Source organism: Dreissena polymorpha, chromosome 13 (assembly GCF_020536995.1).
Source record: "Dreissena polymorpha isolate Duluth1 chromosome 13, UMN_Dpol_1.0, whole genome shotgun sequence".
Lineage (NCBI taxonomy): Eukaryota > Metazoa > Mollusca > Bivalvia > Myida > Dreissenidae > Dreissena > Dreissena polymorpha.
The window spans coordinates 33871202-33896563 of record NC_068367.1 but is presented as its reverse complement, the minus strand read 5'-3'; the positions used below and the strand labels follow the sequence as shown (position 1 = coordinate 33896563).

At 36.0% G+C, this 25362-nt stretch overlaps 3 protein-coding genes across 7 annotated transcripts in view; 2 read left to right on the top strand and 1 right to left on the bottom strand.

The window, feature by feature from the left end:
• The window catches only part of LOC127855901 (bromodomain adjacent to zinc finger domain protein 2B-like), a 364850-nt gene that overhangs the window by 258789 nt on the left and 80699 nt on the right, over positions 1–25362 (top strand). Inside the window, exons 3-11 of one of the 3 annotated variants that reach the window (XM_052391812.1) lie at positions 1063–2245; positions 3289–3416; positions 5216–5437; positions 5729–5916; positions 8361–8555; positions 9552–9634; positions 9999–10127; positions 10727–10849; positions 12888–13017. In XM_052391812.1, the coding sequence (XP_052247772.1) occupies positions 1063–2245; positions 3289–3416; positions 5216–5437; positions 5729–5916; positions 8361–8555; positions 9552–9634; positions 9999–10127; positions 10727–10849; positions 12888–12909 (2273 nt within the window). In that variant the 3' untranslated portion in view covers positions 12910–13017. Of the gene's footprint in view, positions 1–1062; positions 2246–3288; positions 3417–5215; positions 5438–5728; positions 5917–8360; positions 8556–9551; positions 9635–9998; positions 10128–10726; positions 10850–12887; positions 13018–25362 lie in introns of those variants that run through there. The other 2 variants (XR_008037788.1, XR_008037787.1) reach the window with 2 other exon arrangements.
• Positions 1–25362, bottom strand: part of LOC127855902 (uncharacterized) — a 328965-nt gene that overhangs the window by 238823 nt on the left and 64780 nt on the right. The gene's annotated exons all lie outside the window — the stretch shown is intronic.
• Positions 19998–23334, top strand: LOC127855912 (uncharacterized). The gene is made up of 4 exons (XM_052391828.1): positions 19998–20052; positions 20688–20782; positions 21695–21783; positions 22571–23334. The coding sequence occupies exons 1-4, from the start codon at positions 20006–20008 to the stop codon at positions 22655–22657; spliced, it is 318 nt and encodes a 105-aa protein (XP_052247788.1). The 5' UTR covers positions 19998–20005; the 3' UTR covers positions 22658–23334.

The window sequence follows — 25362 nt, the reverse complement described above, 5'->3', positions numbered from 1 at the left end:
GTAGCACCTGCTTAAATCATCCACTGGTATAATAAATTTTCAGCGCTTTCCTATTATAAAGGCATATTTAGCCACTGCTATTATTCTCACATTAAAATATGCCACCTTGTTATTTCAGCGGCTTTTTTAACAGATGTAAGACAGGTCCTTGTAATCCAAGCATGATAGGGCTTGCAAGCCTAGTCATAAGCATTTGCGCAAATCTGCTGGTGGTCATAATATATACAGTCGATATGTTAGTGGCTTTGTTGTTTGACAAATTTGTACGCCCATTTTCATTGTTATGCACACCCCCGCAATCTTGCAGCTTGACTGAATTAAATTTAGCTGTCTACTTTTACTTCATAACTTGATTGGCTTTGTTTTTTATTTGATTGTTTTGTTGATAACAATTATTCTTGAACCACATAAATAACCAGAAAACTTGAAGTCAAATTTTATTTCTTTCATTAATGATAAAATGGTAAAAATGGTAAAAATGATTGTTAACATTGCGGGGAATCACATGGTCAGATTTAAGAAAAAATGGCCGCAGGTGCCTCGATTCGATGGAGAAATTGAGTCTTCAAACAGGTACATCTACCTTATTGCTAACTTGTTTTTAATCGGATAACGCCTATCATAGGACCAGCCGGAAGCGGTTTAAGCGAGTATCAACCGTTTTCTGCTGGTTGGTCTGAGTGCGTGGATAACTCATGGAATATTTGGCGATTTCCTGACTATTTCTTCATCGAATCGAGGCATAGCGGCCTTTTTTTCTCAAATCTGACCACGTGATTCCTCGCATTGGTTAAAGCCTTTCCAGAAATAACAAAAATGTCTGTATGGTTGCATAGGGGATATGGTGTTGGCCTAGTGAGCGAGAGGTCACGGGTTTGATACTCACTGTGGGAGCGTTCTTAAGATCTCGCCCATAGACATCAAGTATTGGTTCTACGCAGGAAACAGACTGGAGAGCGTTTCAGTACGCTATAGGTTTTCCATGCAATCCAGCTTAAATAAAATGGTTAAAACTGTTATTAAAACCTTTTGAAATGTAACCAGTATCTGATGTTATTCCAGGTACTAACATTTCGTCCACCTCAAGTGGAAATGCTGCCCCAAAATCTGCCACAACGAAGGGTCACAGCAACCCATACGCCCGCCCGCTGAGTGCCAAAGACATTGCGAGTGACCTTCAATCACAGCAGCAGAAGATCAAGAAGACCAACAGTGTATCTCAGATGCAATCGGGTCCCAATGCCATGTTTAATATCGGACCAGACGGAACGCCAGTATTTGGTTATCCAATGAACGCGTTCATGCGTCCCCAGAGTGCCTTGCGAAAGGAGACTCCTGCACAGACCTCCGTAGCGAAATCTACAACAACGAAAAAAACTAGCGAGGAAACGACAGCATCGAAAACTGGAGCGACAAAATCTACCGCCACCGCGAGTCCTAGAAAAGAAATTCCGCCGACAAAGTTAGAACGGGAAACTGACCTTAGTCTGAATGGTCAGTCAAATAATAAAGAAAATAGTGGACTGAAGAATCAGTTCGGACCGGCGTCAAAAGTAATACCTGCTTCGAGTAGTTCACAGTTGTTAAATCAGAGTGTTAATAGCCCCTCTTCTAGTCCTGTAAAGGTGTCTGCAGCCTCACAGACTCAAAATAGCACCCTTGCAAATAATGTGGACTCAAGCTTGAGCTCCATTCCCTTAACTCAAGAAGTGGGCTCGGAAAATAGTTCAAAGGCTGTTGCGTACGCTAAACCAGTCTCTTCGCTGCCGCGTCCGGGTTCTGCCGTGAAATCTGTTACGCCAGATTCGCAGATGCCAGTTCGGAACCTGAATTACACTCCCACTAAACCGTACCACGAAGTGGCGAATCCAAAACCTGTAATTTCAGCCACAACCAAAACTCAACAGACTAGCGAGACTATAATAACCGTGAAAGCAGAGCCGCCGAAAGGCGTAACTTATATGGCTCCCTCTGTAATAAATAAACCAATTAAGGCAAACAAGGCTGCCTTAAGCAAGAGCAGCGGCTCAAATGGTTCCAAACTGTCCAGTGAGAGTTCTTCATCGGGAACAATGTACTATAGCAAGAAGTCGAAAGCGGATATTATGATTCACGAACAACGCCCGCCAGCTATTGGTGCGCCTTCCAAACCCCTTCGAGGAGCTGAAAAGGGGTCGGCCACAAATTTTACGTCTGGGTCAGAATTGGATGAAGCAGCAGATGATGAGTCCGAAATTCCGTCAGGGTAAGAAGTGACCGAGTCCTTGCTGTGTCCTTACATTAAAAACTTGATGGTCAGTTTTATGTAATTAATGGACTTGATGGTCAGTTTTACATTCTTTATGCTCTTGATGGTCTGTTTTACATACTTAATAGACGTGATGGTCAGTTTTACATCCTTTCGTATGGACTTGATGGTCAGTTTTGCATACTTCATGCACTTGATGGTCAGTTGTATAGACTTCATGGACTTGATGGTTAGTTGTATAGACTTCATGGACTTGATGGTTAGTTGTATAGACTTCATGGACTTGATGGTTAGTTGTATAGACTTCATGGACTTGATGGTTAGTTGTATAGACTTCATGGACTTGATGGTTAGTTGTATAGACTTCATGCACTTGATGGTTAGTTGTATAGACTTCATGGACTTGATGGTTAGTTGTATAGACTTCATGGACTTGATGGTTAGTTGTATAGACTTCATGCACTTGATGGTTAGTTGTATAGACTTCATGGACTTGATGGTTGTTTTCCATACTTTATGTACTTGATGTTTGTTTTACATACTTTATGGACTTGATGGTGGCTTTTACTTACTTTATGGACTTGGTGGTCCGTTTTACGTAATTTATGGACTTGATGGTCAGTTTTATTTACTTTATGGTCTATTTTATGTAATTTTTGGACTTGATGGGCAGTTTCACATACTTAATGGACATGATGGTCCTGGAAAAATGATTTTAATACAAAGACTATAGATAGAAAATTACAAAAATGCATTTAGAACAAAAATAATATGTTATGTGCTAAACAATCACCACCATGATGACCATTCCAAGTTTAACCCTCTACCATTTATACCTTTCTAACTAGTTTCAAGTTTTTAAGGCTTCATTTCCAAACCTTAGATACTGATGAGCAGCAAACAGCATAAAACCTAAACAGACTGCGAGGTACTCCCAGGCTTTTCTGGTTTTATGCTGTTTGCACTTAGCCATTTTCACTTTGCTTCTAAGTGGGAAAGGGTTAACCTGTCTTATTCCGATCAATGGCTATATTGTACAGGGAGAGTATGCCAGGTGATGGGGAGGCCAGCCTACTTGGGGATGAAAATGAGGACGAGGACTTCCCAGAAGATTGTGAAGATGACATCGTGGACAATCTAGATGATGACTTCGTTGGAGGATCCGACGGTATGAGTATTATTATTCAAGCTCTTTTTACATAAATCTGATTAGTAGTTTTATTTTAGGATCAAGAGATCAAAGTTGAAGGTCACTTGAACATGCAATATTAAAAATATTTCAACAATTGCACACAGTGATTAATTGTCTGTAAGTCAGGGGCATACATGTTTCGCAAACTCAAGCTTCTTTTAAAAAATCTAATTGTACCTAATTAATGCTCTGTAAGACAGCAGGCTGAATCTAATTGTAATTGTTTATGTTGGATTAAAAAGCAGGCTGAGTTTTTATCATAAAACTTCTTCAGTATATTTTCTTTTTGGTCAATATTCTGACTCCGCTTTGAGTGTATTTTTTATGCCTCCTTTCGAAGAAAAGGGGGCATATAGTGATCGGACTGTCCGTCTGTCTGTCCTGTCCATCAGTCTTTCTGTCACACTTTGCGTTTAGGTTTCGAAAAATGCTCATAACTTCTATGTCCCTTGAGATATAACCTTCATTTGGTATGCATGTGTATATTGACAAGGCCTTTCCATACGCAACATATTTTTTACCCCTGTGACCTTTACCTTGAAGTTAGGGTCCGTGTTTAGGTTTCGAAATCTGCGTTTAGGTTTCGAAAAATGCTCATAACTTCTATGTCCCTTGAGATAAAGCCTTCATATTTGGTATGCATGTGTAAATGGACAAGGCCTTTCCATAGGCACAAAAGTTTTTACCCCTGTGACCTTGACCTTGAACTTGGGGTCCGCGTTTAGGTTTCAAAATCTGCGTTAAGGTTTCGATAAATGCTCATAAATTCTATGTCCCTTGAGATATAGCCTTCATATTTGGTATGCATGTTTATATGGACAAGGCCTTTCCATACGCACAAAAATTTAGACCACTGTGACCTTGACCTTGAACTTAGGGTCCTCGTTTAGGTTTCGAAATCTGCGTTTAGGTTTCAAAAAAATGCTAAAACTTCTATTAAAGCATTTATAGGGGGCATATGTCATCCTATGGTGACAGCTCTTGTTTCACTTTAAAGATCAATATGAATCAATTTTCACTTTGTTTTGCAGGAAAAAATGTTGAAGCTTTGGTAAAGATATCTCAAAACATTAACAAAGCTTAATGGCAGCATGTGTTAACACTTTACCACTCAGATGCACACTTTTATGCAATTGTTATCCCATAAAAAATCAAAATAAATTTAACACCTTTAATACCTGGTTCAAGTTTTTAAAGTTTTGATTGCCAAACCTAAAATACTGATGAGCAGCAAACAGCATAGGACTTGAACAGACAGCGCGCTACTCGCAGTCTGTTCTGGTTTTATGCTAGTTGCATATACATGTAGCCATTTTCACTTTCTATGTGAGCATGACAGCTGGGGTAACACTTTCCCACTAAGAGGCAAAGTGAAAATTGCTATGTGCAAACAGCATAAAACCAGAACATGCTGCAAGTAACTCACAGTCTGTTCAGGTTTTATGCTGTTTACTGCTCATCAGCATCTAAGGGTTAGAAATGAAGCCTTTAAAACTTGAATCTAGAAAGAAAGGTCTTTAATTAAATTGAACTTTCTAAGGGACTACAAACACATCAAAATACGTATCCAGTCTTCACGCTAACTATAAGCCCGACAGCCTTGGTCTGGTGAAATGTTATTCGGGCTACTAGTAATTAATAATTTATATAGTCGGGCTATTGGATTTTTTAGCTGTTTCAAATAAAGCATAATACTTTGGGCTAGTGGTTTAAATATATTACCGTGAAGACTGCGTATCTAAGTGTTAAAGGGTTAACAAACACCTGATTTCCAGGCGAGTCCGATGGGTATTCCTTTACCAGCAGTAGCATGTCACGCCCCTCAACCTCGACACAACGCCTAAAGTCACGACCCGTGAGCGCTGTAGAAGGTGAGGTCATCAGCGTCAGTCGATCTCAGACGGCCTCGCCAGATAGGAGCATCAAGCCTCCACTGACCAAGAGTTTGTTTCCAAACATTCCGCCAGTCGTGACTTTCGTTGCTGAGGGCGACAAAGGTATTTCTATATTAATAAATGATTTATGTAGAATATGTTATGTGGCTTAACCTGTAGGTCTCTAAAACTTAAATATGTCCATGACTTTTGCAGACTGGTTTTCTTATTTGCATTCCTATTGAATGAATTTAGCACAAGCCTAAAATCTCTGTACTGGTAAATTTTAAACCAGTCTTGCTTAGATTCTCATTTTCATATAAGTTTGCTTGAAACATTTTTGTGGTCTTGAGTAATAATATAAAAATTTGAACTTTTTCATGCTGACCGGTTATTTTGATGACTTGATTTCAGTTGAGCAACTACCATGGGAAGTGAGAAAATACCTTAAATGGCGTATAACCTCCATAACTCCGAACGTTGTGAAACACTGCCTGGCGCGATCAGGATTTCGGATCACGAAACGCAACCATGACTGGCTGGGCTGCTGGGGAAAGCACATGAAATCTCAAGGATTCAAGGCGTTAAGAGAGTATCAGAAGGTTGGTGTTTTTTTAGCTCACCTGAGCGATAGCTCGAGGTGAGCTATTGTGATCACTCAGCGTCCGGCGTCCGGCCGTCCGTCCGTCCGTAAACAATTTGTAAACATCTTCTTCTACTAAACCATTGAGCCAATTTCAACTAAATTTCATGTGGAGCATCCCTAGGTCATGGGACAAAAGAATTGTTAAAAAAAATTTGATCACATGACCAAGATGGCCGCCATGACCATATATGGTAAAAACCTTAAAAAATCTTCTTGTCAGAAACCGCTCATCAGATTTTCAAAAAATTTCACAGGGATGACCTTTTAGGGCTCCCCTGGAAAAGTTGTTCAAAGAAATTTGATTCGTCAAAAAACATGGCCGCAGGAGCTCGTTGAACTTTGCATGTTTATTCGTTTTTGCCTATTTTGTGAAAACTTTCAAAAATCTTCCACATTTTTTGTCCGATCCTTTCCAAATTTGCACAGTGTCTTTATATCAATGAGGACACGAACCCTACAAAAAATGAGCATTATAGGTCCATGAAGTACAGAATAACCTCCCCTTGAATTGAGAAAATGGTGTTTATGCAATAAAGTCCAAATTTTTCATCCAATTATTTCCAAACTTGTAAGGATTTAGCATGGTTCAAACAAGGGAAACAACTACGGCTTATGCATGTTCTTTTTATTACAGATTTGCCTCCCTTTAATTCATTCAAAATCTCATTTTACAGCAGAGATTCCAAATCTGACCTGTAAATGAGCCCCATATTTACTGCCGGTGCTATGTTACCTTTTCCCATTTGATCATTCTTAAGTATTGGTCTTGTAATGCTGCTACTGCTACTGCTACTGCTACTGCTACTGCTACTGCTACTGCTACTGCTACTACTACTACTACTACTACTACTACTACTACTACTACTACTACTACTACTACTACTACTACTACTACTACTACTTCTACTTCTACTACTACTACCACTACTACTACTACTACTACTACTACTACTACTACTACTACTACTACTACTACTAGTACAACTACTACTAGTACTACTACCACCACCACCACCACCACCACCACCACCACCACCACCACCACGTCTACTATTACTACTTCTACTACTACTGCCACTACTACTACTACTTTTACCACTACTACTACTACTACTACTACTACCACTACTACTACTACTACTACTACTACTACTACTTCTACTACTACTACTACTACTACTACTACAACTACTATTACTACTACTACTTCTACTACTACTACTACTACTACTACTACTACTACTACTACTACTACTACTACACCACCACCACCACCACCACCACCACCACCACCACTACCACCACCATTCACAGTGACAAAAACAAATTCGCACAATGGCTGCTACTACAACTTATAGCCCATATAGGGGGGCATGCATGTTTTACAAACAGCCCTTGTTTCTATGGGATTTTAACCACAACTGTTCATGTTTATCTCCGACACATATTTTTAGGTCACCTGTCATGAAGTGACACGGTGAGCTTATGTGATCGTGTGATGTCCGGCGTCCGTTGTGCGTGCCTGCGTGTGTCCGTGCGTCCGTCCGTCAACAATTTGTTTGTGTAGACAGTAGAGGTCACAGTTTGCATCCAATCTTGATGAAATTTGGTCAAAATGTTTATCTTGATGAAATCCGGTTTGGGATTGTATTTGGGTCATCTGGGGTCAAAAACAAGGTCACTAGGTCAAATAATAGAACAACCTTCTGTAGACAATAGAGGTCACAGTTTTCATCCAATCTTTATGAAATTTGGTCAGAATGTTTATCTTGATGAAATCTGGGTTGGGATTTTATTTGGGTCATCTGGGGTCAAAAACTAGGTCACTAGGTCAAATAATAGAAAAACTTTGTGTAAACATTAGAGATCACAGTTTTCATCCAACCTTTATGAAATTTGGTCAGAATTCTTGATGAAATCTGGGTGGGATTGTATTTGGGTCATCTGGGGTAAAAATCTAGGTCAAATAAATAGAAAAACCTTGTGTTGACAATATAGGTAACAGTTTTCATCCAATATTTATGAACTGTGGTCAGAATGTTTATCTTGATGAAATCTGGATTGGGATTGTATTTGGTTTATCTAGAGTCAGGAACTAGGTCACTAGGTCAATTCATAGAAAAACATTGTGTAGACAATAGAGGTCATAGTTTTCATCTGATCTTAATGAGTCAGGTGAGCGATTCAGGGCCATCATGGCCCTCTTGTTTACTATTCTCTGAATGGGGCCGTGGGGCTTTGGATTGTCAAAAATCGCTTCACTTTGACTAAAATTGTGTAGTCCATCCCTCCACCTGTCACAAACAAAATTATGTGGGGAGGAATATCAATTCAACATATTTGCTTGTTAATCTAGTATGTGCTTTTAAACGTTTTACCGTATTGCCTCTTTTTTTTTAGCTGAACCATTACCCAGGGTCATTCCAAATCGGCCGCAAAGATAGGCTGTGGCGTTACCTCTCAACGATGCAGGTCCACTTCGGGAAAAAGGAGTTTGGGTTTTTCCCGCAGACCTACTGCCTTCCATATGACTCAAAGCTCCTGAAACGAGCCTTTGAAGACGGAAGTACAAAGCAGAAATGGATAGTTAAACCAGTACGTTCCTATGGATTTGGCCACTCAAAATATTTTGCAAAAATTGCATACTTATGATAAAACTTAAGTAATTTTTCTTCTGAAGTACAAAGCAAAAATGGAAAGTCAAGCCAGTATGTTCCTATAGATTAGGCCACTACCAATGTTTTGCAAATTGTCACATACTTCTGATAAAACTTCTGTAATTTGTGTTCTGGGGTCGTATTCCAGAAGCATCTGAAGTCAAATTTTATTCTTATCCTTAAATTGGGAAATTTTCTTAAGTGTTTCATATTGCAATATATTTGCATCAAGATATACATTTAAATAACATCATTATGCCAATGTTATTTTAGGAATGCCAAAAAAAATGAGTTTTCTTTTTAAGTAAAGAAATACAAGACATTGTAATTTTTAACTTAAGTGAAATTTTTTAAGAAATTACTTAAGATGTTTCTGGAATACCACCCCTGAAGTACAAAGAAGAAATGGATAGTCAAAACAGTAAGACATACACAGAATTCTCTGCTTCTATGATTCTAATAGGATCATCCATTCCCATAAATATGGCCTCCACCCTTTCCTATAGGTTTATCCATTCTTATAGACTTGACCATCTTCATTCCCTTTAGGTTCAACCTTTTCTATAGATTCAGCCACCCAGAATATTTTGCAAATGTTCGCATGTTTATACTCTCCAATCACAAACAGTGAGTTTTACATACCAACATGTTCGTTAGGCTTTGTAGATTGCGAAATGAAAAATTGTTAGGTTCAAAAGTGCTTGGTGGCTTAGAAATCTGAGAAGGCTCCAAAATTAAGACAAATAAATATATATATATAATGCAAAATTACTTGTAATCAGTGGCTGTTTTCTATTTGTACCTGTTTAAACTGTCATAAATGTGAGTTTTAGCATTGAAATTGTGATGGAATGTAAGATTTTATAAATTAAGAGTTATTATATATTTTTTCATGAACAGTTTGCAATGTGACAAAATTTGTTCTTTTTCATAGCCAGCTTCTGCTCGAGGTATCGGAATCAAGGTTATCAGCAAACTAACCCAAGTACCAAAGAAACGGCCTGTCATAGTTCAAAGGTATGAGTCTGGTTATGAGAAACAGGGCTTAATGCATGTGCGTATAGTGTCATCCCAGATTAGCCTGTCCACTGTGGTGCAGTCAGCGCAGGCTTATGAGGAACAACAGTGTTGACACTTTATTAAATTTTGTGATAAAGTCAGTCTCTTCTTAACGAAAATCCAGTTAAGGGGAAAATTGCAGACTGCACAGGCTAATCTGGGATGACACTTTACTAAAATGCATTAAGCCCAGTTTTCCTAGGACAAGTATTGCTTTCCTATTGTGTGCAGATTGTAGTCTAAGGGGTGTTACTGTTAATGTTTTTAAAAATTGATTTTTAAAAATTATTTATCAATTTATAATTATTTTGTATGATTTCAGGTATCTTGCCCGTCCCTACCTTATCAACGATAGCAAGTTTGACATGAGGGTCTATGTGTATGTCAGCTCGTTCGATCCGCTACGGCTCTACGTGTTTGAAGACGGACTTGCAAGATTTGCCTCAATGAAGTATTCTTAAATAATTAAAAAGAATATAGTTGAAGTTGAAAAGAACATAAAGTTGACAGAAACTGAATCCCCAACTATAGTTACAACAAACTGAACAGCCAACTTAAGTATTAAGTGTATGTGCATAAAGTGTTGTCCCAGATAAGGTTGTGCAGTCTGCACAGGCTAATTAGGTACAACACTTTCCACTTTTATGGATTTTTTGTTAAAAAGAAGTCTCTTCTTAGGGAATATCAAGCAGAGGTGTCAAAGTTCAGGATTATTTCTGAATTCAGGATTTAGGCCCTCAAAAACTGCTTTTGATATTGATATAAATTAGAGGATTTGTGTTCTGGTAATCTAAGATTTTTGTCACAAAATGTCATTTTAAACACAAATTATTTTGATTAGACGTATTGTTAACACAGTTAACATTATTAAATTAATTATTAACCCTCTTTTGGCACTGGCCCCCACATGTTAGGCTTATTTTCAGGATTTTAGATTTTGGGCATTTGACACACTGCATAGGCTAATCTGGGATGTCACTTGAGGTACATGCATTAAACCCCGTTTTCCCAGAAAATGGCTTATAAAGTTGAACATTTTTTTCCTTCCAGGTATTCCAGTTCGATGAAACATCTCGCAAACAAGTTCATGCACCTGACAAACTACTCGGTGAACAAGAGAAATGCTGACTACCAGGCCAATGCAGACGATACTGTGTGTCAAGGGCACAAGTGGTAAGTGTCAAGGTCACAAGTGGAAAGATTTAAGGTCACAAGTGATAAGTGTCAAGATCACAATTATTGTAAGTTTCAAGGTCACAAGTGGTAGTTTTAAAGTCACAAATGATTTGTGTCAAGGACTCAATATGTAAGTTTCAAGGTCAATGTTACAAGTGGTAAGTGTCAAAGTTGCAAACGGTAAGTTTCAAGGTCTCAAGTGATAAGTGTCAAGGTCACAAGTGATAGGTGTCAAGATCACAAGTTGTAAGTGTCAAGGTCACAAGTGGTAAGGGTCAAGGTCACAAGTGATAAGTGTCAAGGTCACAAGTGATAATTGTCAAGATCACAAGTTGTAATTGTCAAGGTCACAAATGGTAATGTTCAAGGTCACAAGTGATAAGTTTCAAGATCACAAATGCTAAGTGTCAAGGTCATAACTGGTTAGTGTCAAGGTCACTATTGGTTACTGTCATGGAGCAAACAGTCAAGGTCACAAGTGGTATGTGTCAACGTCACAATTTTTAAGAGTCAAGGTCACAAGTGGCAAGTGGTTGTGTTTGTAGAGGAATGAAAATCAATCACACTCTGTGGTAAAAAACTTAAAAATCCGGTTAGCCTCTTGAACGTGGAATCTCCTGTATCATGCATTATCACCTCTATTTTAACTAACCGTTCTTCATGGGATGATGGCTATAAGGTAGAGAATCCAACTTTTAGTCAATGCTATTTAATGGCGGCAATTAAATTGAAATAGAGTCTGAATTGTGGCCAATATCATTGACATAATTTTTGCGACAACTTCTTAACCCTTTGCATGCTGGGAAATTTGTCGTCTGCTAAAATGTTGTCTGCTGAATTTCTAAAATTAGCATTTTCTTCGTTTTTTTTCAAATAATACTATCAGAATAGCAAACAGTTTGGATCCTGATGAGACGCCATGTTCTGTTGCATATCATCTGGATCCAAACTGTTTGCAAAAGCCTTTAAAATTCGGTTCCAGCACTGAAAGAGTTAAGAGTGGCACAATTAAGTGGTGAAAATCTTTTTTGATCAAGCAGGAACCCTGCTAATGCTAATGATTTGTTTAAATGCATAAGAAGACAATGTTTTATAAGCCACAACCAATGATTAAGTGTTGACAATTGTATTTGAGCCAGCAAGAACCTTGCTAAAGCCGTACGTTAACATTTATTTATACAAAAAATCTAAACCTGACAATAATACTTATAAATAATACTTCCATTAAAATTCCATTTCAATTGGAATTCAAGTTTTTGCAGCATTATCTAGTTGCTCTCCTAGATAAACAAAGATAATATGCAATAAGAAATTAATTTGTGTTTAAAAATACAATGAGCTGAAATGTATACATTAAAGATGGTATACAATTTGTATAAATGTACAAAAGTTATTTAATTAGTTTTAACTTCATCCCATTCCTCTCCAACATCTCTTCAGTGTATTTTAGCATGTTTATGGATTTATTAGAGTTATACCAGACTAAGCAGACTTTCCTGAAACCATCTTTCCGACTTACAAGACCAACATATTTTATGTGGGTTCGAAAGTTATTCACTTAGAAATAATTCAGTAATTTCATATCACTCCAGCAAGTTTTGTAATGTTGTTGGACTAAAGACTGACACTCTTTTGGGAGCTTTCAGGAAATGTGTTATACCTATGAAATTTCATATGAGCCATGCTCTGTGAAAATGGGATTAAATGCATGTGTGTAAAGTGTCTTCCCAGATTAGCATGTGTAGTCCCCACTGGCTGATCAGGGACGACTCTTCCCACCTTAACTGGATTTTGGCTAAGAAGAAACAAAAAATACGATAAAAGTAGAAAGTGTTGTCCCTGATTAGCCGGTGCAGACTGCACAGGCTAATTTGGGATGACACATTACACACATGCATTACCGGTAAACCCCCTTTTCACACATCGTGGCTAACATGAACTTATGTAGGACTTTTCATGAAGGTTGCTGGTGGTCTCCTGCTCATTCTTATACCTATTAAGTTTTATATGAACTTATATGGGACTTATTATAAAGGTTGCAGGTGGTCTCCTGCTGATGGAAGGTGAAAAGGAAGCCTTGGAAGGGAAAGAGGTCAAGTACTTTGATCTGTACCCAGAAAGGTCATACAAGGAGGGATCTGCAGCCCAGACCCACTTCCGTCTGGCAGTCTCAGTTTTATAGGCTGCTAAATACCGGAATGACGTGAGTGCCGTACTGAACTTAAACACTGTCAACAAATCTACACTTGTTCTTGCATTACTATTCAATCTGTTAAAAGGCCTGCGTTTTTTTGTAAGTAATGTGAAAAAAACATAACAAACTAAAATGCTGATTTTAGACTCCAGTGGCTCCTAGTTTTCCTAGTTGTTTTATTAAGTGCTCCTAGTTTGTTTATATTATTTAATTCCTCCTAGAATTCCTAGTTTTCATTTTAAAGCACTTTGTGGCCAAATATTATTGTTATCGATGTGTTTATAAGTTTTATGTGCGGATATTTGGTGGACTATGTTGCTTGCAGTTATGTTACTTATGCATAGTCTATTATTTTCCCATGACAATTTGGGGTAAGTGTGGCACAAACCAATTTTACAAAGAAATATTTTCCATATTCTGTATTCATGGTTCTCCACCATTATCTTTTTTACTAACTCGTAAATAAAATACCCAGTCTTTGGGATCGCTGGTCTCTTAGTATAGCAGGTGTTTATTTGTTGACAGTTTCAACATTTAAAAAAAATGATAAGCAATAGTAGCCAAATAGTCTACTAGTTTTGGAAGTGACCCAGCCAGCTACTGTCAAACTGGGTAGTTTAACAGAGTTGTCTCCAATAAATTAATGAAAGGGTTGGATATATATATGTTCCTTATTGGAAAGATTAAATTATCAAAAGTTTTCACAATAAATTAAAGTAACATTCCTACTCAAAATCAACGAACATTTCGTACAATATTTCGTAAAATAAAGCTAAACAATTAAAAATCATTGTTCCTTATGGCAATTGCCGAAATTTCAACGCCGGATGTGGTCTGGTAAGATAGATGTTTGTGTATACAGAATGCTCGTTTTTATTATGGTTTTAACATGGTACCATTTTAGTGTTAGTGTGTCTTTTTAATAGATATATTCGCAGGAAATAAGCATGGAATTTATTGTGTCCACAAATCAATCAAAACGAGCATTTTGTATCTACACAAATCTATGTAATCTAACCACATCTAGCGTTGAAATTGTGGCTATTGCTATAAAGAACACTGATTGTTTAGGTGTTAACTTTATTTTTCGAAATACTTTACGAAAGTTTCGTTGATTTTGAGCGTTATAGAGACTTTAAATATTCATGTATCATAAAGTACTTATATTATTCTGAATTCTACCTTCTCAGAAAAGTTCAGTGCATTTGGGTCTCAGAGAAACACCTTAGCGCCCATGGCTCTCTTGTTTCAGAGACATTACTTAAAGGCCTGGGTATCACATGAGGATTTCATTATGTTCTCTGTTTGATAAAAATACTAATCAATCAATGATTCTGAATTACCGGTAATACTTATTCCTGAATGTTTTTTTGCTGGAAAAATTAAAAGTTAATTTATGTGTTTTTAGTTGTGCAAAGTTTGTTTAAATTTTAGCTTTAAATGGTAGCTTTAAATGATTACATTCGTTTCTCTTAAAAGCATACTTTAACAATTATTGGTAATTAATCGACATGTGCTTTTTGTTTACACTATTTCAAATGTGCTTACTGTATAAAATTCAGTACACAATGTATTAATTAAGTAATTATTTTAAAAAAAATGTACATGCTCAATTTTTACAAACTGTTTGTGTGTGGCTTCATTTCAGTAAAACCAATTTAGTGAAAGTGGAATACGTCCTTAATCCAGATCTGGTGCATCATTTCAGGTTAGTTTAATTGCTTTATTTCTTATCTCAACTAAGCACAAATCTATTTTAAAACGTTAGCCAATCAGTTTTTCAAATTTAGCCAATCAGCTTTGCCCAGTGTCCCAAGTTCATCCCTTTACATTTTCGCCAAAGACTAAAAAAAGATCTCACGTAAAGTGCTTGTGCGAACTTTGAATTTTGTTAGCTTTTGTGGTCAGCTAGTAACTGATGCTACTATTATAGTTAACCATTTTCTGTGGACAGTTACTGTCAATCTAACAGTAGACAATTTTCGTTTTTTAGATGGCATGTTTTGTTTATTTAGTTGCATGTTTCTTTATAAGATGGAAATTAAATCTTAAATTTATTACTTTTGGGAATTGTGGTCTAGTTGTTGGACGATGGTCATAAGAATCAGAAGGTCCCTGGTTTGAATTTCTGCTCAAACCCTTCTTTTTCTGGGCAAAAAGTTAATCCCAGGCATGCTCCTCTCTACCCAGGTGTTAAAATGGATACATTTGAGGGAAATAATCCAATGTATTGTGGCTGAGTTTAAACGGACAACCTATATCCCAGTGATTGTGGGGTTAACCCTTTACCTCTTAGGTACAGATTTTGACGCATTTGTAGTCACATAGAAAGTTTAATTTAGTTAAAGACCTGTCTTTCTAAATTCAAATTTTAAAGGCTTCATTTCTAACCCTTAGATAGATATTAATAAGCAGCAAACAGCATAAAACCTGAACAGACTGCGAATTACTAGCAGGCTGTTCTGGTTTTATGCTGGTTGCAAAGCCATTATCACTTTGCTTTTTATGTGGGAAAGGGTTAAATGTAAAAGTGGTCTGAAGATGAACCCTCATCAATAGACTATAAAAAATAAACTTTAAACCTTTAACCTTGACCTTTTGCTTGTAGGGAATGTCGAGAAAGCTTAAAAAAGAAACATGGGGAGGAGTTTTCCTACCCTGTGTTGGCGTTTAACGGCACAATGGAAACAAATATCAAGCCTATATGTGAAACCGGCTTCAAAATACCTGGTGTGTGTAAAATACAATTGGGATACGCTCTGAGAATGTGGTGTTGAATGCATGTGTGTTAAGTGTCATCTCAGATTAGCCTGTACAGTCTGCACAGGCTAATCAGGGACGACACTTTCTGCCTTAACTGGACTTTTGATAAGAAGAGAAGTTCTTAAAACGAAAAATGTCATAAAACAGGAAGTGTTGTCTCTAATAAGCCTGTGCAGACTGCACGGGTTACTGAGTAATGTGGGACGACACTTTATGCACATGCTGCGTTAGATTCCCTTTTCTCAGAGTGCGGGTCAATTAGATTGTTTAAGTAAAATACAGTTTGCTATGCCTTTAACTTTATTAGCTGTGTTTGCTTTTCGACATGAAGGAATGATGTATTTTGTTGAAGTACAATGCATATTTGGCTTTATGGAGTTAGTTATCATCTTTGAAGAGAAATTCCTACTCATCGCTTTTGAGATGGAGTGAAATGTTCCTGAGTACGGATTTTGAACATATAATTGTTTGGTTTGAAAATACATTTATAGTTGATAATAGAGATAACAATAGAGATTATGTAGATACAGTGGAGAAATATTTTTATAATGAGTATATCCATGTGACACATAATACATTTAAAATGCAACATTCCAGAAAACCCAAACTTGTTAATTGTATTCCAAAAATGGGAGGCAAATAGTGATCACAAAGACGGTCCTTTCAACTTTTCAACTGTCTGTCTGTCTGTCTGTGCTGTCTGTCTGTGCTGTTTTTTGTGCGGAGCCTAATGCAGGAAGTATTAAAGGGATTCAAATGGAACAATATATCATGATGGGGGGCTTTAGGGAGAAGTTTGAGAACCATAACTCTGGCTTTAGGATTTACAGAGTTAATTCCCTGTTGTCAATGTTCATGTTGGGAGCTTATATCCTTAGTATTGAAGGTTTTTAAATTAAACATAATAATAATTAATATACAAATATATTGACAAAGAAAAAATCCTTATTAGTGTCTTAGTGTATTTGTTGGCGTTTGTAGTTATCATGTGTTGGCATAGGGGTCTGACGAAAGTATTCTTGTCACCAATTGAATGCTATTTACATGTTTTCATTATGTCAAGAGCTTTTGTAAACAACATTTGTCTTCCTTTACAGTGATGCTGTAATGTGTTCTCGCATTATCACTACAAATACAAATAGTTATAACATATATTGTTGGTGATAAATAGTGGTCAACATTGTGTTGAATAGCAATTAATGTTTACTATAAATGAACATTTATATCATGTTTCAGTATTTGGGCCTCGTTCTGTGAAAATTGATGAAATGCATGTGAATTAAGTTTTAATCTGGGTGGTCATTTTCCACCTAGTCAGGAATTTTGTTTATAACAGACTTCCATCAAACAAAACTACAATAACAGCATAAAGTAGTGTCCCACATTAGCCTGAGCAGACTGCACAGGCTAATCAGGGAAGACTCTTTATGCACTAGCATATTTTGCCCAGTCTTCCCAGAGCAAAGCTCAATTAAAAGTGAACATTTATAATACCACATTTAAGTGTTTCATTTGAATGCTTCAGGGGACAACGGCCATGCGCATCGTACAGACACTGGCTGGTATGGCAAGGGAGTCTACTTCAGTGAATACCCCGCCTACTTCATGGCTAATATCCAGGGCGCGACCCAACTGCTGCTCTGTCAAGTTCTACCGGGCAAAGTATACTGACTTGTTGTTGCTGTTTCAATTAAGCCTTGTTCTGGGGAAACTGGATTAGGTTCATGTGCATAAAGTGGCGTCCCAGATCAGCATGTGCAGTGCGCGCAGGCTTAACAGGGATGACACTTTCCACTTTATATGGAATTTTATTTTTAAAGAAGTCCGTTCGAAAAGAAAATTCAGTGTAGGCAGAAAGTGCCTTCCTAATCAGCCTGTGCTGACTGTGCAGGCTAATCTGGTACAACACTTTATGTACCTGCATTAAGCCCTGTTTTTCCAAGACGAGACTCAATAACATTTGTTGATGATGTTCAATTGAAGTGGGCGTACTTTTGAAACAATTCAATTATGAGATGCTTCTTTGTAAATAAACAGCAAATTTAGACTTATTTATTGACAGATTGAAACCAATAAAATTATACATTTAACAGATGAAACTTGAATGTGTATGTGATTGTTTAATTAGGAATTTGGCCTTGACCAACTTTGGCAGAGTTATGGCCCTTTGTTAATTGTTCCACTATTAAATTTCAACTATATATGCTGGAAAATAGTAGCCTTTTTACCAAGTTGGTAGATTTTGATTTTATTTCACAGCTTTTAAAACTAAATTTAAAAGTGTTCTTTTTGGCCCAGTGTTGGCAGAATTCCGGGCCTTTTTATATTTTCTGCTATACATATATGATATAAAAGAAACAAGTTTATAATTGCTAATTGTTGATATGTAAGAACATTCGAAATGAAATATTTTGATCACTCATTTGCCTTGAATATTGTTTCTTTGACAGTGACTTACATTTGATGTCAGTTTCTGACTTGTATTTATTGAATTTTAACACAGTAGTTTTTCCTTTTTTATAAAGTACCAGTAAAAGGCACATTCCCAATTGAGGGAAAAAAATCCTAATTGGTGTCTTGAAAATTTCTAAAAGCAAGGAAAGTTGTGTCAATTTTGTTCCAAATGCGCAGTGTCTGCAAGTGAACAATTATAAAATGAGCTCTGAAACTAAACATTTCAGGCAAAAGGGCGTGTAAAAGATTATGTAAATAGATTTGTAAAATTAATTTCAAAGCAATTGAAAAGTCTCATAATTTCCAATCTGCAGATTTCACTCGCCAATGTTCCCAATTTCAGTTGTTTGCGTTGATTTTTCCTGATTACGCACATGCATTAAGCCCAGCTTTCCCAGAGTGCTGCTCAAATATTTTTCTACATGTATTGATTCATCAAAAGTAACTTGCATGATTGATTCATTAATAGGAACTTACATGATATTTCAGGCCTATCAGTGTACAAAGCTTATTCACGGGCATTCCCTGATGAAAAGTTACGATTCCCACGTGTCTCTCTGCAAGAAAGAGCTTGTCATCTTCAACAAGTATCACATTCTGCCACAGTACATCGTCCACTATCAGCCGAATGCCGGATAATTCAAATACACTGTAGGATTTTACCTTTAACCACACAGATACGCATTTGCTCATTCGTAGTCCCTGAGGAAATCATGTAACTTAAAACCTTTCTTAATAGATTCAAATTGTTAAGTCTTCATTCCTTGTGCTATGGTTTGAAGAGCAGCAAACAGCATTGAACCTGAACAGGCTGCAAGTTTGTTGCTGGTTGCATTAGGTCATTTTCACTTTGCTTCTGGGCAGAAATGGGTTAAGCTTGTCTTTTATAAAATGTCACATTTATTGAAGATCCAATGAGATGGATCAGTGTGCTTGTTAGGTTTAACATGTTGGGTACACTTGTTGCTCAGAAATGGCTTGAGGCATTTCTTTCAAACTGTTTATAAAACTTATTAAAATTTCCCATATTAAAATGAGCTGATGGGCAAAGTGGGATAAATCAAATATATTTATTAAAGGTACCTTTTTACAGATTTGGCATGTACTAGTATTGACGTTTTTCATTCAATGCTTTATATTGATAAATGTAAACATTGGATCTAAAAAGCTCCAGTAAAAAATAAGAATAAAAATAAAGAAAGAAAAAAAGTAACCCTCAACTGGGCTCGAGTCACTGATCTCTGAAGTAAAAGTCTAACGCTTAGACCACTTGGCCATCTGTGCTCATACAATTAATGATGTAGTGTATACTTTATATAAGCAATCCTCTTAGCGTCACAAAATATAACGATAACAACAGAATTCTCCAAATTATGTAATCGTTTGTAATTTTTAACGCTTTTTAATATTTAGGTTTTTAAATCATCAACAGATGAGCATGGTAAAAACATGGTAAAAGGGGCTTTTTGAACATAGAAATGTGTAAATACATGTATATTATATCAGCAAGTTCAAAGTATCAGTAAGATAATTTCTCTCGAATGGTCACATTTTATAACCAAATATCATATTGTTGATTCGTTAAAAATCTGGAAAGTTGATTATTTTATCAGCTTTTCATATTGTAGTCTCCACCAAAACCCAAAATGGCTGCTTGTAACACAGCAGAAGGCAAAAAAGGCAAAGGGAAGAAGAAGGGAGGAAAGCTTACAATAGACGAATTACTAGTAACAGACACTGAGATGTTGAAAACCAAGCACGACCAGGCTATAGCCATGCCTACATCAAGGTCTGTGCAGCGGCAATAAGGGAGAGAGTCTGAAAAAAATGGGTTATTTAACTGTTACTGTTACTATAGTGATAGTAATAATATTCATAAAGATTTTTTGTAAACACGATAAGCTTCCACAGGGCCATTATTTACCAACCAATTCTTTGACTTAAAAACAAAAAATAGACTTAAAACCAAGAAAAATATGTTCCGCGTGTGAATATATATATATATATATATATATATATACAAGCTACCACTTGAGATAACGTCCTTATCAACATGTTACAGTGAATTATCAGTTTTATTTCTCTTATATTTCTCTATAAATCATGGGAAAGCATTAAATAAATAATATTTATGAACAAAAGCTTATATTTGAATCAATTATCATCAGGTCATGTGTAATGGTGGCAGGTATCCGATAGAACTAAGCTCAGATCTCTGCGCTGAGGTGGTTCAAGCAGGAAAGAAACCACAAATAAGAAATACAATGTACAGGAAAGAATATAGGTTAAAAACAACTATGCACACAAAGGAGACAGCTTTCAAATGGAATTTATGACTGGTTACACATTGAATATTTATAAATGTCACTCTGTCATATGCATATTTTGCTATATGTGTATATATTACCATTCGTTTTCTTGCAGCACATTGGATGGATACAATATTCAGTTCACTGGGACTTTCCAGAACACCCAGGCCGGTATGACTGCCCTGGTCAAATCACATGGCGCAACAGTAGGTATGTCATGTTATGTCATGTAACGCAATTATAGGTGACTGATTAAACACAGAAACAATAGGTAGCTGATGTGTCAGAGAAATAAATACATTGTGTGTAAGGGGAGATATATAAGGAAAAAAGCTTTTTGTTATATTTAAATAAACAAACAAATTCACAAAGAAAAAGAATTTATGGGTGGGCTAATTATATGGGGTAAATAAATGCCAAGAAGGTACGCATGTTCTAACAGTACAAAAATAGCTAACGGGGTAAAATGTAGGTTCATGAATTTATGGGTGTTAATATACACTGAAACTTTTACCCATGGAGAAAAACATACACTTAACTAGAATTAATGGACTTTAGCATATTTTATAACAGCTATTGGTAGAGGCGAATGAACAATACAGGAAATTGTGTACATAAGTAACATAAGCTAAACAATATTTATGTGAGAAAATTTATATTTAAACAAGTGTTTTGTAGGTTTATGTAAGCTTAAAAATGAATATTATAAAGCTGTATTTGAATAAATATAGTAGATATAATGGCATTAAATACATGCTAAATCTAATGTACTTCCAAGTTAAAATCAAATATAAGTTAGCTACAACTTTAACCCATTTAAGCCTAGTGGACTCTCCCATCCTTCTAAATTGGATCAATTTATTTCCAAAATTAGGGATGTTTAGTGTATTAATTTTTATATTTAGAATATTTCTTACAGAAATTCCTTTAAGCAAAAAGCAAAGACCCTGATGAGACGTTGCATCATGCGGTGTCTCATCTGGGTCTACGCTGTTTGCCAAGGCCTTTTTTCTAGACGCTAGGCATAAATGGGTTAAAAGAATGCATGTTACTAGAATACAAAAAAGTAGATATTTAATATTGTTGGTGCTAAAAAAACATTTCAAGATTATTTTGTTGCAGGAACAAAAGCTGTTTTCAGTCTACTGATAGCTTCGAAGCTTGAGTTTGATCTATCAACAAACAAAATCCTGCAGGCTAAGAAGAAAGGGGTAAATACTTGCAGTCTGTGTGTGTGTATTTAGAAGTTTATTTACCGGTCCATAAGCCTCTTCGTAGAGTGCATCTATAGGGTGTACCTGCCCCCTTTTCAGGGGAAAAATAAAATTTTGTGCCAAAGTAGCTCAAATTTACCCCAGCGACCTGGTTATTCGTCAAAGAATAATTTTGATCCAAATAGAGAATACCTGCAGTCTTCTATCTGTGTCTTATGATATAGATTCATAACATGATTGCATACTCTTAGTCTGTCAGCTCTCAAACAAAGCTGCATGCAATTGCACAATGTCCATGAATAATTTTTATAATAACCGCCCTCACTCCTGTGAAGATATTCAGGTTAAGTAACATAGGCAGTTGACTGGCCATTAAATTGGATTTTGGATGATTACAAAGTTATATTTTTATCAGATGTTGTAACCAGCGTGAGCTAAGTTACCTTACATGAACCGTCCTTGATTAGTTTTGTCCTTGAATATACAATATAATTTAAGGTATTTAAGGCTTTTGTTGTTCATGAATGTGTTACATACATTTTTGTATTATTACATACAAATACACATGTGTAGTATAATTTTGATATTACTAGTGATCAAATAATCTTTCATTGTTTTGTACTGCTACAAACAATTTGGTTTTACTAGTCGGAATATAATCTATTATTGTTCAGAACTGCTACAAAAAATGTTTTGAAGCGTAATGTTTTGTATATTTATTTCAGAGAAATGAGAACATACTTCATCATGAACTTATCTTATATATGTTTATATTTATCTTCAGGTTTCAATAGTAGGTGAAATGTATTTGTACGACTGCATCATCAACCATAAGAAACAGAATGAGGATCATTACAGATTAGATGACTAGTCACATACAATATTAATGATCACTATGGCATTGCTGATTTGGTGGCCGTCATGCCTTGCAACTTGGAAGTCCTGATTTTGATACCCTGGCCAGTGGCCACTTAGCCTTGTGACTGTGAGTTCACAATTTCCATCCTGTCATCGACTCACTGGAGTTCTAGTTAACTATTTGCTCACAAAAAATGGGACAATTTTTTTAGCTGCAACATCCAATGGCGCAAGTGGGAGTACCTATAGGAAACCCCACCTGACCGTATGGTGACCACCAAAGCAAACTCATATGCTTCCTAAATGTAGGTGCCGAGATGAGGAGCACGTGTACCAACAATTGCACTAACCAGACAGCATAAAAAAGACTCGAGATTGTCTCGATTAGCCATCTGCTTTTGATGAAATTGAACAAATAAAATTAAATTGGTTTGAACAGTTATAGAATATTGTGTTTTACATTTTGTCAGTTTAAGTCAAGTTTAAATTGTTTAAAGTGAAGCGGTTGTATCTGTTGAACATTTTTAGATTAGTAGATAAAGTACCATAATGACTCAAGATTTTCTGACAATTAAACAATTGTGTGAATAAATTTAGATTCTTAAAAATATTCCCAGAAGTCTGTGTCAACCAATGATCTCTTTTTGTCTGTTGTTTATGAGTAGATTGTCAAAATGGATGTTAAATTTTCATCAGTTTGAGTTATTTATGAAATCATCATCATCAATCTCTTGACCGGTGTTGCCATTGGTTGTGAAATGAGGGATGACAATACAGAAATCCTCCTCCAGTCAGGTCTGATGTGTGCTGATGAGAGTAATTCTTCCAGGGGAAAAATTCTGGTTGCTATGGCAGCAAATACAAAAACAATTCTGACAATGGTGGAATTTCTGACAATGGTGGAGCCGGTAGGGGACTATTATTGCTTGGCAATAGTCTTGTTCTTCCATGGGAATGGATGTCCACTCTTTTACATTGTATGTGAAATCATACATTCACTAATGTTAAAGCATAAGGATTTTATTGTGTTATGTGCAGAGGTCCAGATAAGATGCGTATTTGCGTAAAATACGCATGAAAAAAAAAGAAAATACGCATGGCTTAAAATTTTGTTGCGTCAAAAAACTCCTGGCTAAATTTGGATTACGTATCGTGTGCAATTTCAATGCGTATTAGCCGTTTATAGACCAGTTCACGCGTGACGTCACGCGCACCTGCGTGTTTACATCCGGGCTATATTGGTAGTCAAAAGAAATATACAATCAATGGGGAGAAATAGAGCGTGATCGGTTAAATTTAAACGATTATATTTAGATTTTATTTTTCAACATGCCAACAAGTTGTTCTACGTTACTGAAACAAATAAGATTGAACACAATGAATAAATAGATCAATTCCAAATAAAAAACATTTACAAATTAACCATAATGGTATTTGTCTGGGCAGGGACCTTTACCCTGGTCCGGGAAACTAACATGTTGACACATTAAATAAACATTTAATTAAATTAAATGCAATAGTTTTCATTTGATTGTTTGCATCAATCTTAAAATCGTTTAAGCCTTTGTATTCCGGTGTTTAATTGCCCCTTTGTTCTGCCTAATCCGATTATCTCGTTTTGATCAGATATTGTCCAGACCTAACTAACAACATATGGTGTCATAAATCACACTAGGTGGCAGATGACAGTCTGGTCATTAAACGCAATTGATGATGCCACCATGTCTTCATTCTGGTAGTTATAAGTAACTAGGCATTTGGTTGAATAAATTTACCGCCGACATACTTAACAGATGCTTAAATATGATATGTTACATATTGTACAAATTTGAAGTCTATAGATTATCGGAAATTGAACACGGTAAAGATACAAGCCCGTTTTATCTATAAAAAAATAAAGTATTTATGAATTATAAAATGAAAATAAAAATATTTAACGTATTTAGCGGGCATCGGTTAATTATAAATACGTCATTCCGTATGAAGATGTAATGTTACGTCAATGCACGAAATACGTCATAAAAACAAGAAATTACGTTTGACATCAATGTAAATAATAATGAAACAATATGTATATATTATATTATATAATTATGTATATATATTATGTTGTGAGTGTGTGTGTGTTTGTGTGTGTGTGTGTGCTAAATGTTAGATAGTTGTCACTCATACTCGATCACTAGTAACGAGTTTACAAAATACATGAATACACAGTTCAATTTGCATCATGTGAGGTTGTGTTTTTCAGTTGAATGTTAATATTCCTCAAGTCATTCTCTGAACAACACCCATCCAAATTAAAAGTACATGTAAATACCGTCACGAACTTCGCTTTTAATAGGGCTTTGTAGTACGTTTATTTTCAATGAAACAATGACACATTCTAGCTATCACAATTTTTTATTACTCTAGTTTACGCATGCAATTGATAATTATAATTTTATAATTAGATGTATCATTATTTTTATTGAAGCTTTTCTGCAAATAATTATACGGCTAATGCATAGAGCTCTTTAAAAATTAATTGTTGTGTCGAATTGTCTGTCGTTCAGTCTTCAGACAATCTTAATTACTTTGGTGCTCATGACGCGTTCTTTTAAAATGCAAATAAATGTGTTCATGCATTCTTTTGGCACTAAATATTATATTTTTTAAATATTATTTAGGTGTTGTTTTTTTTAGTTATTTTTTCGATTTATTGACTAAACAAGTCTCGTT